The sequence below is a fragment of the Cetorhinus maximus genome, chromosome 28 (assembly GCF_964194155.1).
Source record: "Cetorhinus maximus chromosome 28, sCetMax3.hap1.1, whole genome shotgun sequence".
Lineage (NCBI taxonomy): Eukaryota > Metazoa > Chordata > Chondrichthyes > Lamniformes > Cetorhinidae > Cetorhinus > Cetorhinus maximus.
The window spans coordinates 28,785,889-28,798,866 of NC_135906.1; the positions used below are offsets into that span (position 1 = coordinate 28,785,889).

General features: G+C 45.3%; 2 protein-coding genes across 3 annotated transcripts in view; one reads left to right on the forward strand and one right to left on the reverse strand.

Moving 5' to 3' along the window:
* Positions 1-7,917, reverse strand: part of LOC144668982 (coiled-coil and C2 domain-containing protein 1A-like) — an 87,326-nt gene extending 79,409 nt beyond the window's left edge. The window contains exon 1 of one of the 2 annotated variants that reach the window (XM_078531516.1): positions 7,712-7,917. In XM_078531516.1, coding sequence (XP_078387642.1) covers positions 7,712-7,879 — 168 coding nt within the window. In that variant the 5' untranslated portion in view covers positions 7,880-7,917. Of the gene's footprint in view, positions 1-6,550; positions 6,946-7,711 lie in introns of those variants that run through there. The other variant, XM_078531517.1, reaches the window with a different exon arrangement.
* LOC144668774 (uncharacterized) overlaps positions 7,218-12,978 on the forward strand; it is a 29,927-nt gene continuing 24,166 nt past the window's right edge. The window contains exon 1 of the mRNA XM_078531104.1: positions 7,218-7,314. The gene's annotated coding sequence lies outside the window, so the exon portion shown is untranslated. The remainder of the gene's footprint in view (positions 7,315-12,978) is intronic.

Consider the following 12,978-nt stretch of genomic DNA (forward strand, 5'->3'; position numbering starts at 1 on the left):
GCATGGAGTAGTGAACACACTGCACAATGGTTTAAAAGAAGATGCTCCGTACTGTGAATAAATGCGAGCTAGCGGTGTGCTACATTGTTCCTCCCATAGCCCAGGTCTCCGTGTAACCACTGTTAACTCTACGGCTACACTGCTGAACATTGTTCAAATGGACATAACTGAAGATTGCACACAGGCAGCTTTACTGAAGTCCTAGTGGCAACACTAAATAAAACTTGATATCATCCAGATCCTGTGGCCTCTCTGTCCAAGCGCCAGAGCTAAAGCAATGTAAATTGCTGTTGGTCTTGACCACCGTTGACACAGAACATACATCCTCCTAGGTTAATTTCATCTGATATTAAATGCATCAAAAATGAAATAAACCTCATGGTTGGAAAAGACACTGATTAAGCACACTTAGGCTCAATTTACATGATCTGCCACTGGATTAATAATCCAGAGTCACAAATTCAAATCCTTATCACAGCAGCTAGGGAATTTAAATTCAGTTAACTAAATTAATTTGGAATTTAAAAGCTAGTTGTAGTAATGGTGACTACTTAAACTACAGGATTGTCATAAAAGACAATAGTGAAAGGGATGTGGTTTTATGACATTATCTGGTGGGCTCAGATTCCAGACCCACACCTATGTTGGTGATTCTTAACTGCCCTCGAATAGCTGAGCAGGCCCCTCAACTGTATTCAAGAAGATGGCTCACCAACATCGAGGGCAATTAGGGATCGGCAATAACCCCATGAATGTACAAAACACTGGCACAAAGTTCGTGTCCCATGAATTATTTGGATTTCCACTTCACACACACTGAAGCTAGAGTAATGCAAGCTCAGAGTCAAGGTCTGAACACTTATTCATCCTTCAGGACCAAGATGACCATGTTGATCTCTGGGGTGTTTTGTAGGGTTCTGGTGGGTTATGTAGGTGAACCCTAAGGCTGATTTGTGCCCAGGAGGTTCTGTTACAAACAAGATATCGGAGACGATTGAGTTTTGGATGAGTTGCAGGCTTAAGATTTCCTCTCCTTGTGTTTTCTCTCTGCCTCTGATATGGGCTTCCTTTCAAAGGAACTGCACCGTTTTTTTTGCTTGGTTGCACTCGGTGCCATGATCCTGGGCAAGCTTCTCCCAGGGATAAAATTCAATAACAAATCTCCTAAGGGAAGCTTTCAGAGAGTCTTGAAGCTCTGAATTACCTTACAGGTAAAGCACAGCAAGCTGTCCTCCTTCAAAGATGGCACCACTGCAAAGCAGAGTTGGATCCCAGGTCCCAGGCCCAACACTGCAATGCTATCAATTGTGCTGTCAATACATCATTAGCTGCTGCCAATAAAACTTCAAATGAAAAGAAAAAAGAGCTTGTTGTTGTGTAGCACCTCATGTCCTCAAAACAGCTTAAAACATTTTACAATGAAAACTTAAATACCATTAATTTGTTTCCTGGCGCAAAATATGAACTTGTCCACTTTGGCAGGAAGAATAAAAGAGCAGTATACTATTTAAATGGAGAGTGATTGCAGAACTTGATGGTACAGAGGGATCTGGGTGTCTTGGTAAATGAATCACAGAGTTAGTATGCAGGTACAGCAAGTGGTTAGGAAGGCAAATGGAATGTTGTCGTTTATTGCAAAGTGCATGAAATATAAGAGTGGGGAAGTTTTGCTACAGTTTATACAGCATTGGTGCATCTGGAGTGCTATGTACAGTTTTGTTCTCCTTAATGAAGAAAGGATATAATTGCATTAGAAGTTTAGAGAAGGTTCACTCGACTGATACCTGGCCCGAAGGCATTATCCTATGAGGAAAGGTTGGACTAGTTGGGCCTGTATCCACTGGACATGGAAAGAATGAGAGGTGATCTTATTGAAACATTTAAAGGGACTTGACAGGGTGGATGCTGAGGTGCTACCCCTCATGAGAAAGACTAGAACTAGGGAGCGCAACTTAGAAATAAGGAGCCTCCCATTTAAGTCAGAGAGGAGGAGAATTTATTTCTCAGAGGGTCGTTCGTCTATGATGTTCTCTTCCCCAGGCAGCAATGGAGGCAGGGTCATGGAATATTTTTAAGACTGAGTCAGTTAGATTCTTGATTGACAAGGGAGTCAAAGGGTATAGGGGGTAGGAAGGAAAGTGGAGTTGAGGTCACAAACGGATCAGCCTTGATCTTATCAAATAGCGGAGCATGCTCGAGAGGCCGAAAGGCTTACTCATGCTCCTAATTGCTATGTTCCATACAACAGGATGTCAAACAATCATAATATTACAATGAAGTTTTCTTTACTGCAGCCTTAATATTTAATTTAACAAGCTGAATTATACTTTTCCTAAAGGCTACAAAAGTCACACTGAACAATTTCTCCTTTAACTCCTCTCACTTCCTCCAAATAAAAGGTGTGGCTATGGGTACCCGCATGGGCCCCAGCTATGCCTGTCTCTTTATGGGGTATGTGGAACATTCCTTGTTCCAGTCCTACTCCAGCCCCCTCCCACAACTCTTTCTCCGGTACATCGATGATTACTTCGGTGCTGCTTCATGCTCTCGTCGGGACCTGGAAAAATTTATTAATTTTGCTTCCAATCTCCACCCCTCCATCATTTTCACATGGTCCATCTCTGACACTTCCCTTCCCTTCCTTGACCTCTCTGTCTCAATTTCTGGTGATAGACTGTCCACCAATATCCATTACAAGCCTACCGACTCCCACAGCTACCTCGACTACAGTTCCTCACACCCCGCTTCCAGTAAAGACTCCATCCCATTCTCTCAGTTCCTTCGCCTCCATCGCATCTGTTCTGATGATGCTACCTTCAAAAACAGTTCCTCTGACATGTCCTGCTTCTTCCTTAACCGAGGTTTTCCACCCACGGTGGTTGACAGGGCCCTCAACCGTGTCCGGCCCATATCCCGCGCATCCGCCCTCACGCCTTCTCCTCCCTCCCAGAAACATGATAGGGTCCCACTTGTCCTCACTTATCACCCCACCAACCTCCGCATTCAAAGGATCATCCTCCGCTGTTTCCGCCAACTCCAGCATGATGCCACCACCAAACACATCTTCCCTTCACCCCCCCTGGCGCCATTCCGTAGGGATCTTTCCCTCCGGGACACCCTGGTCCACTCCTCCATCACCCCCTACTCCTCAACCCCCACCTATGGCACCTCCCCATGCCCACGCAAAAGATGCAACACCTGCTCCTTCACTTCCTCTCTCCTCACCGTCCAAGGGCCCAAACACTCCTTTCAAGTGAAGCAGCATTTCACTTGCATTTCCCTTAACTTAGTCTACTGCATTCGTTGCTCCCAATGCGGTTTCCTCTACATTGGAGAGACCAAACGTAAACTGGGCGACCGCTTTGCAGAATACCTGCGGTCTGTCCGCAAGAAAGACCTAAACCTCCCTGTCGCTTGCCATTTTAACACTCCACCCTGTTCTCTTGCCCACATGTCTGTCCTTGGCTTGCTGCATTGTTCCAGTGAAGCCCAGCACAAACTGGAGGAACAGCACCTCATCTTCCGACTAGGCACTTTACAGCCTTCCGGACTGAATATTGAATTCAACAATTTTAGATCTTGAACTCCCTCCTCCATCCTCACCCCCTTTCCGTTTCTTCTCCCTCCCTTTTGTTTTTTCCAATAATTTATACAGATTTTCCTTTTCCCATCTATTTCCATTATTTTTAAATCTATACCTTTAATGCCCTGTTAGTCTTTCCACCCCACCCCCACTAGAGCTGTACCTTGAGTGTCCTGCCATCCATTCTTAATTAGCACATTCGTTTAGATAATATCACTGCTTGCTTGTCCCTACAACCACCCCACCCTCCTAACTTCTCTCCCCCAACCCTCCCCCACCTTAAACCAGCTTATATTTCACCCCTCTCCTAATATTACTCAGTTCTGTTGAAGGGTCATGAGGACTCCAAACATCAACTCTTTTCTTCTCCGCCGATGCTGCCAGACCTGAGTTTTTCCAGGTAATTCTGTTCTGGTTTTACAAAAGTATAGTACATCATTTAATTTATCCATTAGAAATAGTTTAACTATAAGTGATACTGAGCTTGTATATATTCTCAGGTTATTCGGGCCTCTGCACAGACCAGCTATTTAATTAATCAATCAGATAGATACAAGGGATAAAACCACACTAGAGTAATCCCATGTCCTACACCGTGCAGCAGTGTTGTTGCTATACTTTACTGGAAAAGGCAGTAATCATGCTTGAGCCAATACCTTTTAATGCCATGTGATAAACTACACAGAATACTTTTTAATTCATCATCTCACATTGCACCTGCCATCACTGGGAGATCAGTTACAACCCTGATTACTACAGTCCAGTAAAGTCCCAGTGAGTAACAATCTACCATGATGGTGGGAGCAGTGAGGCAGTTAGAAGGCTAGTTACAAGATTGGAAAGGCAGCATCTAAATTAACGCCATGCAAAATTATACAAAAAGGACAACATACCTAAAACAGTGGCCTGCTGTTGGTTTCTTTTTAAGTGCTTTGCTTTTGGTGCAACATTTTCATCACAGAATTCCCAAAATCACAGAATTGTTACAGCGCAGGATGCCGCCATTTGGCCCACTGTGTCTCCACCAGTTGTTTGAATGAGTAACTCACCTAATACCATTCCCCTGGCTTCTCCCTGTAACCCTGCACATTCTTCTTTTTCAGATAAGAGTCTAATTCCTGTTTGAAAGCCTCAATTGAACCCATCTCCACCACACACTCAGGCAGTGCATTGCAAACCCAAACACTCATTGCATAAAAAAAGTTTATCCTCATATCACTGTTGCTTCTTTGCTAATTACCTTAAATCTGTGCCCTCCGGATCCTTTCATGAATGGGAACAGTTTCTCCCTATCTATGCTGTCTAGACCCCTTGTGATTTTGAATACATCTTTCAAATCTCCTCTCAACCTTCTTTGCTCTGAGGAAAACAGACTTAACTTATCTAATCTATCTTCATAACTGAAGCTTCTCACCCCCGGAATCATTCTCGTGAATCTTTTCTGCACCCTCTCGAAAGCATCACAACCTTTCTAAAGTGCGGCGCCCAGAACTGGACGCAATGCTCTAGTGGAGGCTGAACTAGTGACTTATACAAACTCAACATAACATCCTTGCTCTTGTACTCTATGCCCCTATTAATAAAGCCCATATATATATATATATATATATATATATATATAGTATACTGCAAAATACTGTATTCATAAAATGTTTTCATGTAAAACGTTGCAATGTTTATGTGTTTTTTCAGAGACTCTATAAATTTCCCAAAAGTCAGCCAGAGCTCAGTTGGTAGCACTCTCATCACCGGGTGAGGGGGTTGTGGGTACAAGTCCCATTCCAAAACTTATGCACAAAAATCAAGGCTGATGCTCCAGTGCAATACTGAGGGAATGTTGTACTGTTGGGAAATGCTGTTTACTCTTTCAGGTGGACGTCAAAGATCCCACAACACTGCTTTGAAGAGGGGGTGGTGTTCCTGGCTGATATTTATTCCTCAATCAACGTCCCAAAAAAAGTTTTCCTACACCATACTCCATTGGCTATAAAGCACTTTGAGGCGTCCAGTGGTCCTGAAAAGCGTTCTATGAACGTTAGTCTCTTTCTTACCCCCACAAAAAATAAATAAATGATCCGGTCGTTGTCAAATGGCTCTTTGTGGGATCTTGCTCTGCGCAAACTGGCTTCCCGGTTTCCGACATAACAGCAGTGACAACATTGCTAAGGTGCTCCATTGGCTGTGAAGCGCTTTGGGACGTCCTGCGGTGGTGAAAGGCGCTACATCAATGCAAGTCTTTCTCGGTTTGCCCCTGAATGGTCGCCAGGTGCCCCTGACTCTCACCTGTCCCCCTCCCCCCCCAACCACTCACCTGTCCCCCTCCCCCCCCAACCACTCACCGGTCCCCCTCCCCCCCCCAACCACTCACCGGTCCCCCTCCCCCCCCCAACCACTCACCTGTCCCCCTCTCCCCCCCCAACCACTCACCTGTCCCCCTCTCCCCCCCAACCACTCACCTGTCCCCCTCTCCCCCCCCCCAACCACTCACCTGTCCCCCTCTCCCCCCCCCCAACCACTCACCTGTCCCCCTCTCCCCCCCCAACCACTCACCTGTCCCCCTCTCCCCCCCCAACCACTCACCTGTCCCCCTCTCCCCCCCCAACCACTCACCTGTCCCCCTCTCCCCCAACCACTCACCTGTCCCCCTCTACCCCCCCAACCACTCACCTGTCCCCCTCTCCCCCCCAACCACTCACCTGTCCCCCTCTCCCCCCCCCAACCACTCACCTGTCCCCCCCCCAACCACTCACCTGTCCCCCTCCCCCCCCAACCACTCACCTGTCCCCCTCCCCCCCCAACCACTCACCTGTCCCCCTCCCCCCCAACCACTCACCTGTCCCCCTCCCCCCCCAACCACTCACCTGTCGTCCCCCCTCCCCCTCTCTTACCTGTCCCCCCCCCAACCACTCACCTGTCCCCCCTCCCCCCCCCCTCTCTTACCTGTCCCCCCTCCCCCCCCTCTCTTACCTGTCGGGCCTTCGCCGCTCCCCGGCCCTTGGGCTCGGGAGGTCTTTTATTCCTGTTCATCTTGGGGACAGTCTCACGGCTGACAGGAGACAGACATTTAAATCCTTGTCTTTATTTTACTGCCGGGCGGGACGGTGAAGGTCACAGGAGCATCTCGATTCTAATCCGATTAACCCGAGGGCCTCGGGTCGGGGGGGGGCCGGAGTCCAACAACCGCCCCCCACTTTGCAACTGTTTTCCCGGCCGGTAACCACCTCAGTAATTCGGGGTTTTTTCTTCCCCTGTCCTTTCCGCTTTCTCCTGCTTATTTTTCTTTTTTAATTAGAACTGCGTCTGGTTTCCTCCCCAGCGCTAAATAACAATCAGACGGCTCTGCCCGCACCGTCGCAAAGAGCATGACGAACCGCCCGCACCGTCGCAAAGAGGCTGACGTAGTGCCCAGACTGTCGCAAAGAAGCTCACGCATTGACCGTACTGTCGTGAAAAAGGCGGTCAAGGTGCTGGAGACCCGCGGTTGACGAGGGGGGGGGGTCGGCCGGCGCAGTGCATGCCGGATGTTGTAGTTTTTAACCGGGAGCCCAGCTCCCCGGAGAGAACTACATTAACCGTGGGGCGGCGGAGGTGGGGGTAGGGGAGGGGCGCGATGGCGCGCATGCGCACTGCCTTCGCACGGTAGGCGGGAAAAAGCCGGCGTCGTGTGAAGAGGCAGGTGGGCGGGGCGGGAGGCTCTTCATTAATAACCTGTCAGCACCGAAAATAAACAGGTAGTTTGTCACAATTTCATATCGGGCTTTGACATTAAAGAAGGTTTTAATGTGAGAAAAGCGATTTAAAAAAAAAACCGAACCCCAGTTTGCCAAGGCCGAGGTGCTGGAGCCATTAATGAAGCCTCAGGCCGCCCCTCACTGGGTAAACAGGCTTTACCCTTTCAGTTAGAAAGGCAAGAGACCTGGGCACAGAATCCAGGCTGACCCCTCAGAGCAGTACCGAGGGAGTGCCACACTGCCGGCGGTGCCGCCTCCTGAGGTGAGACTGGCACCCCACCCGCCCTCTTAGCCGGGCAACGACAGACCCCCCAAAGCCCTCTTGGCGAGTCCTGTTTCAATATTTATCCAGCCAATACTCAACCTCACACACACACACAAAAAAAATATACATGACCCAGTCACCGTCACATTGCTGCTTGTGGGATCTTGCTGTGCGCAAATTGGCACCCGCTTTCCGCCTTACATCAAAGGTGCGCCATTGGCTGCAAAGTGCTTTGCAGCCTCCTGATGGTGCAAATGTAGGAAACCAAGCTCTTAATGTGTTTTCCCCCCATTGCAGCATCCCCGCTTCAGTTTCACCGCGTTCATGGTTGTTTTTGTTTTCTGTGTTTTTCCTCGCTGGTTAACGGCATATAATTGAAGGATTATATTTCTCTGTGAGCCCTATAATTATTGGGCATTAGCAGTAAACGTGCAGTATAGATGCACCATTAAAGGCTGTAATCAGCATAATAATTTAAAACATCTGGTCGTGCCTTGCCATCACTGGCCGTCACTGAGCCGTTGGCAGCGTGGAGTGGATTTTATGGTAAAAATGTATGTTTTTGTACATTTACTGAAGCCTGCCTCAGAATGTGGGACTGCCATTATAACAAAATAGGGATAATATTACACTCTGCAATTCCAGCTTTTAAATTATATGATAAAATGAAGCTTATTCTGTGTGATTTCCTGGAAATGGTATAATGAAAGTCTGAAATTGAAGCGAAACAAAGTAGTTGTTAGTGAGATAATTATTACAAGATGTTGTGGATGTCAAGTTTCTCTATAATCGACTGCAGATTATTATTCCCTGATACATTTCCCAAAAATAACATCACATGGGGAATAATTGATATTTGGGAGTATTTACAGAGCAGCAATCTCACTCAGATGGTCTTGGAAATACTGAGCCACATCTCTGTGGCTTATAAACTGAGGCCTAAAGTTAGAATACAGTCCTGTCTCACTTGTGTAGTTTTGGCACTGCTCTGATGGACTATAATGGTATCTTCTGATCTTGTACAACTTCATTTGTTTAGGTCCTTTAACGTAGTAGAATGTCCTGAGGTACTTAACCAGAGAATAATCAAAAAAGAAAGGCATTAGGACAGGGTACCAAAAACTTAGCCAAACAGGTAAGGGTGAAGGTCCATCTTAAAGAAGGCGGAGAGTTTTAGAGAGGGAATTCCAGAGTTTAGGGCTTAGGCAGCTGAAGGCACAACCACCAATGGGGCTGAGGAAGAGGTGCACAAGAGATGTACAATGAATCTACATTCCTATATAACCATTATTTGTTTATCTACATTGCAGTTGGGGCAGTTTTATTTTGTATTGCTTCAATCAATTTGATAACATGGTGAGTGACAAACAAGGTAGTGACATTGCAACAATCCTCATCACTATCTCCCTCGCTGCAATACTGCACCCCACATCCAGCAAATTACCCATAGTTGTTGAGATAATCTACAGAACAGACAGAAAAGGGTTCAACCTAGGCCACTTTCATTCCAAAACCAAAACCACTCCAACTTCAGTCATTGAGTTCCATTATTCAGATCACGCTTATGTGTGCGCTCACTCAGAAACTGAGCTCCAGGGGGCCAGGAACTCCTTCTCTGAAGCGTATAAGAAATTGGACCTTTCTCTAAATATCCTGAATCCAAAGATCCTGTCCCAACCAGGCCCCACAGCACAAAACCTCCCCTGATCAATTAAGATCATTGGTGAGATCCTGAAAATTGTGGACCATTTTCCATACCTTGGGAGCCTCCTCTCAAGAAAGGCAGACATAGCCGACAAAATTCATCATCGCCTCCAATGTGGTAGCTCAGCCTTTGGCTGATTGAGGAAAAGAGCATTTGAGGACCAGGATCTCAAATCCGAGATTAAGGTCATGGTTTACTGGGCAGCTGTGATCCCTGTGCTCCTGTATAATTCAGAGACCTACACCAGGCACCTCAGAGCACTGCAGAAGTACCACGAGTGCTGCCTTCGCAAGATCCTCCAAATCCGGTGGCAAAAAAGGCAGCCCAACAGCAGCGTCCTCTACCAAGCCAACAGGCCCAGCATCGAGTGATGAATCACTCAAAACCACCTCCGTTGGGCAGGACATGTCATTCGAACATGACACCAGACTCCCAAAGCAGCTGCTGTACTTGGAACTTGGTCCTGGCAGAAGACTCCCAGGAAGATAACGGAAACACTTTAGGGATGGCCTCAAAGCATCCCTGAAGAGGTCCAACATCCCCGCTGACTCATGGGAGTCCCTGGCAAGTGGCTGACCAAAATGGAGGAGGTTAATTTGGGAAGGCACCAATGCATCAAGAGACTTTGTTGGGAACATGCAGAGATGAAGTCGAGATGTCGGAGAGAATGCACAAACCTCCCAGCAACTCCTCTATCTGACCCTTCAAACATCACCTTCCCAGCATGTTGCAGAGCCTGCAGATCACTCATTGTACTTAACAGCCAGCTCAGAACCCATCGAACCAGAGTGAAAGCAGGTCATCCTCGATCCTGAGGGGCTGCCTAAATGGAAGATGAGAAATGGCAGAATCAAAGACCATATACCATGCACTTAATGTATGCTGACTTTGGCATTGGTTTAGCTCATTAATCTTGCATTTACCATGCTATAGTCATTATCAGCTGCAGACTGATAATTAGCAGAAGGTAAAACATAGCATAAACCATTAGATCATCTTTTGAAATTATTGAGCTCACTGATCATCAGTTTGTGTACTTGATGTTCACTAGTGCAAAAATAGAATTAATTTAATCATTCGTGAGTCAACAATAGCTTGCATTTACTGGTACATGTCACCGTTAATATTGCAAATGCCCCAAGGCACACCGTGGATGTGTCATTAAAAAAATGGATGCTGAGGCAAAGAAGGGTGACAAAAGGCTTGTTCAAAAGGTGGCTTTTAAGAAATGTCTTACAGCAGGGGAGGAAGTGAAAGGGCAGGTGGACTGAGTGGGGAAAATTCCATGTGTTGTATCTGATGAGAGTTTTTTTTTGGTTGCTGATGCAACTACTCATTCTCTGGTTTTTTCCTCCCTTTTCGTTCCTTGAACTATGTACACTCTACACCATCAATGGTAGAGAGAAGGGGCAGTTAACCTATTCCTAAAGCTTTCCTGTGAATAGCAGCTGGGAGGTGAGCATCCATTTTACTTTGCTACTTATGAGACAGTGATTGTTCTCTTGCCATGGAAAACCAGCTAAGACTCAAGGTGTAGATCTCAGATCTGATCCCTTCTTCTGTATTGCATGTCAATGTTTCAATCCACTGTGTCACTCCTAAAGTCACACAATGTCTATAAACCTTTGCAGATTTGATCACTTTGCACGCAGCAAGGTCCCACAAGCAGCAATGTGTTAACAACCAGATAATCTGTTTCAGTGGTGCAGTGATATTGGTTGAGGGATAAATATTGGCCAGGTCACTGAGGAGAACTCATTTGCTCTTCTTCAGAATAGTGACATGGGACATTATGCATTGGTTTAACATGTCATCTGAGAGACAGCACCTCTGACACTGTAACACTCCCTTAGTTCTGCATTGGATTATGTGCTCAAGTGGCTGGAGTAGGCCTTGAGTCCATGACTTTCTGACCCAGAGGCAAATGTGCTACCACTGAATCAAGGCTGAAATGACTGACGGTGTTGCTGTATACAATGGGTTAGAGCTTGCAGTTCTCCTGCTCTCCTGCCATAACCTTGGTTGAAACAGCCATTTACACCATTTCTCCAGGGTTTTCAATGAGGTAATAGTGGGAGATGGGCAGAGCCTCTAATTAATCTATCATTTATCCTTATCTGTTCTTCTCATTGACCTGGAAGTCTAGTCATAATTTCAATAGCTTCTCAAAATATATTTATTTTCCAAATGTTGTGCAATGATGATTTTAATGCAGTTAAATAAAATTGACCATTTGAAAGTGAAATCTAAATTCTATATAAACAATTAAGCATATTTTTTCACAATTTATAATTTAGTGCTTTTTTGTATCCCTTTGTTCTCCGAACCGTGAATGTGCTGTTTCAATTTTCCCGCCATACACGGTGGCCGGTATAACGCTTTAGCAAACTTCAGGGCAGATGAGCGTCCAAAATAATGCCACTGCCACCACTTTTAGTAAGACATTATTGCAAGTGTAGGGAACATTGCCAAACTGTATGGGCTAGCAGAGAGTATCATGATGCCTGTAAGCACCCTGTAATTAGGGAAACTCTTTCGAGTTACCAACAGTCACAGATTGCAACTTCTTTCGAGTACAATCACAGTTCTTGGTTTTCCAGGAGAGGGACATGAACCCACAACCCTCTAATTCAAAGGCGAGGGTGCTATGAACTGAGCCACAGCTGACACTTCCCTGTAATTAGGGAACTTGAAAGATATTTGAAGTCTCTATCTGGCTGTTGCCACAGCTGCCAAAGATTTCTAACTTGACTCGAAAGCCACTGTTATGAGTTTCTTGCAGACAACATAATTGAAACAGCGTTGTGCTAATTATGTAGAGAATGCTCGTTCCAATTTGAAGAGCATAATGTAAATTAACAAAGGCTGAACTTAATTGGTGAAATGATCACTTTTTGCTTCTCTTGGAAGGTAGCGGATTTAATTAAAAAATTCCTTCTAATAGCAAAAAAAAACTGGCAGCTTTTATACCTTATTTTTTAAAAAAGTGCTGCTGGGCTTAAAAACTGGTAGCACTCTCGCTTCTGAGTCAGTGTTATATATTCAGCTCCACTCCAAGGTCTGAGCACAAACAAAAGATCAAGGCTGATCCTCCAGTGTAGTACTGAGAGAGTGCTACAATGCCAGACAAGACTTCTTTCAGATGAGATGTTAAGTCATGAAAACCGCTATATAAATACAAGTATATCTTTCTTTAAAACATGAGCATTCTTGTTTTTCTTGATTAATCCAATCTATGTGATATAGGATACCTTCCATACAGGATACTTATAGGTTTTATATTAGTTTGTACTGTGTGCATTACTATTGGGTACAGGTGTTGCACACACTGGTGATGAATCCTATGCTGATATAACTACGTAATTAGTATTACTGCTACAATACAGGGATGGTAATTTTATTTTAACATTCAGTGCATCTTAGTGAGGTGTGAGCTAGTGAGTAAACACAGCTGTTTCTATCGAATTAAATGGAGCACTTAAGACACCATAACTGGCAGTTTTGAAATTTGCGTCAATGCAAATGATCATTTTATTCAATTTTTAGCATTTAATTCCCACTTTGCTGTACTATTTATATTGTTTTAAATTATTGAATAATTCAGTCTTTTAATGCAAAACATGATTGATTTATCAGAAGACAACTGTACCTGTGCTGGTTCCAATCTAAATTATTAATCCAGCTGCAGTTTTCA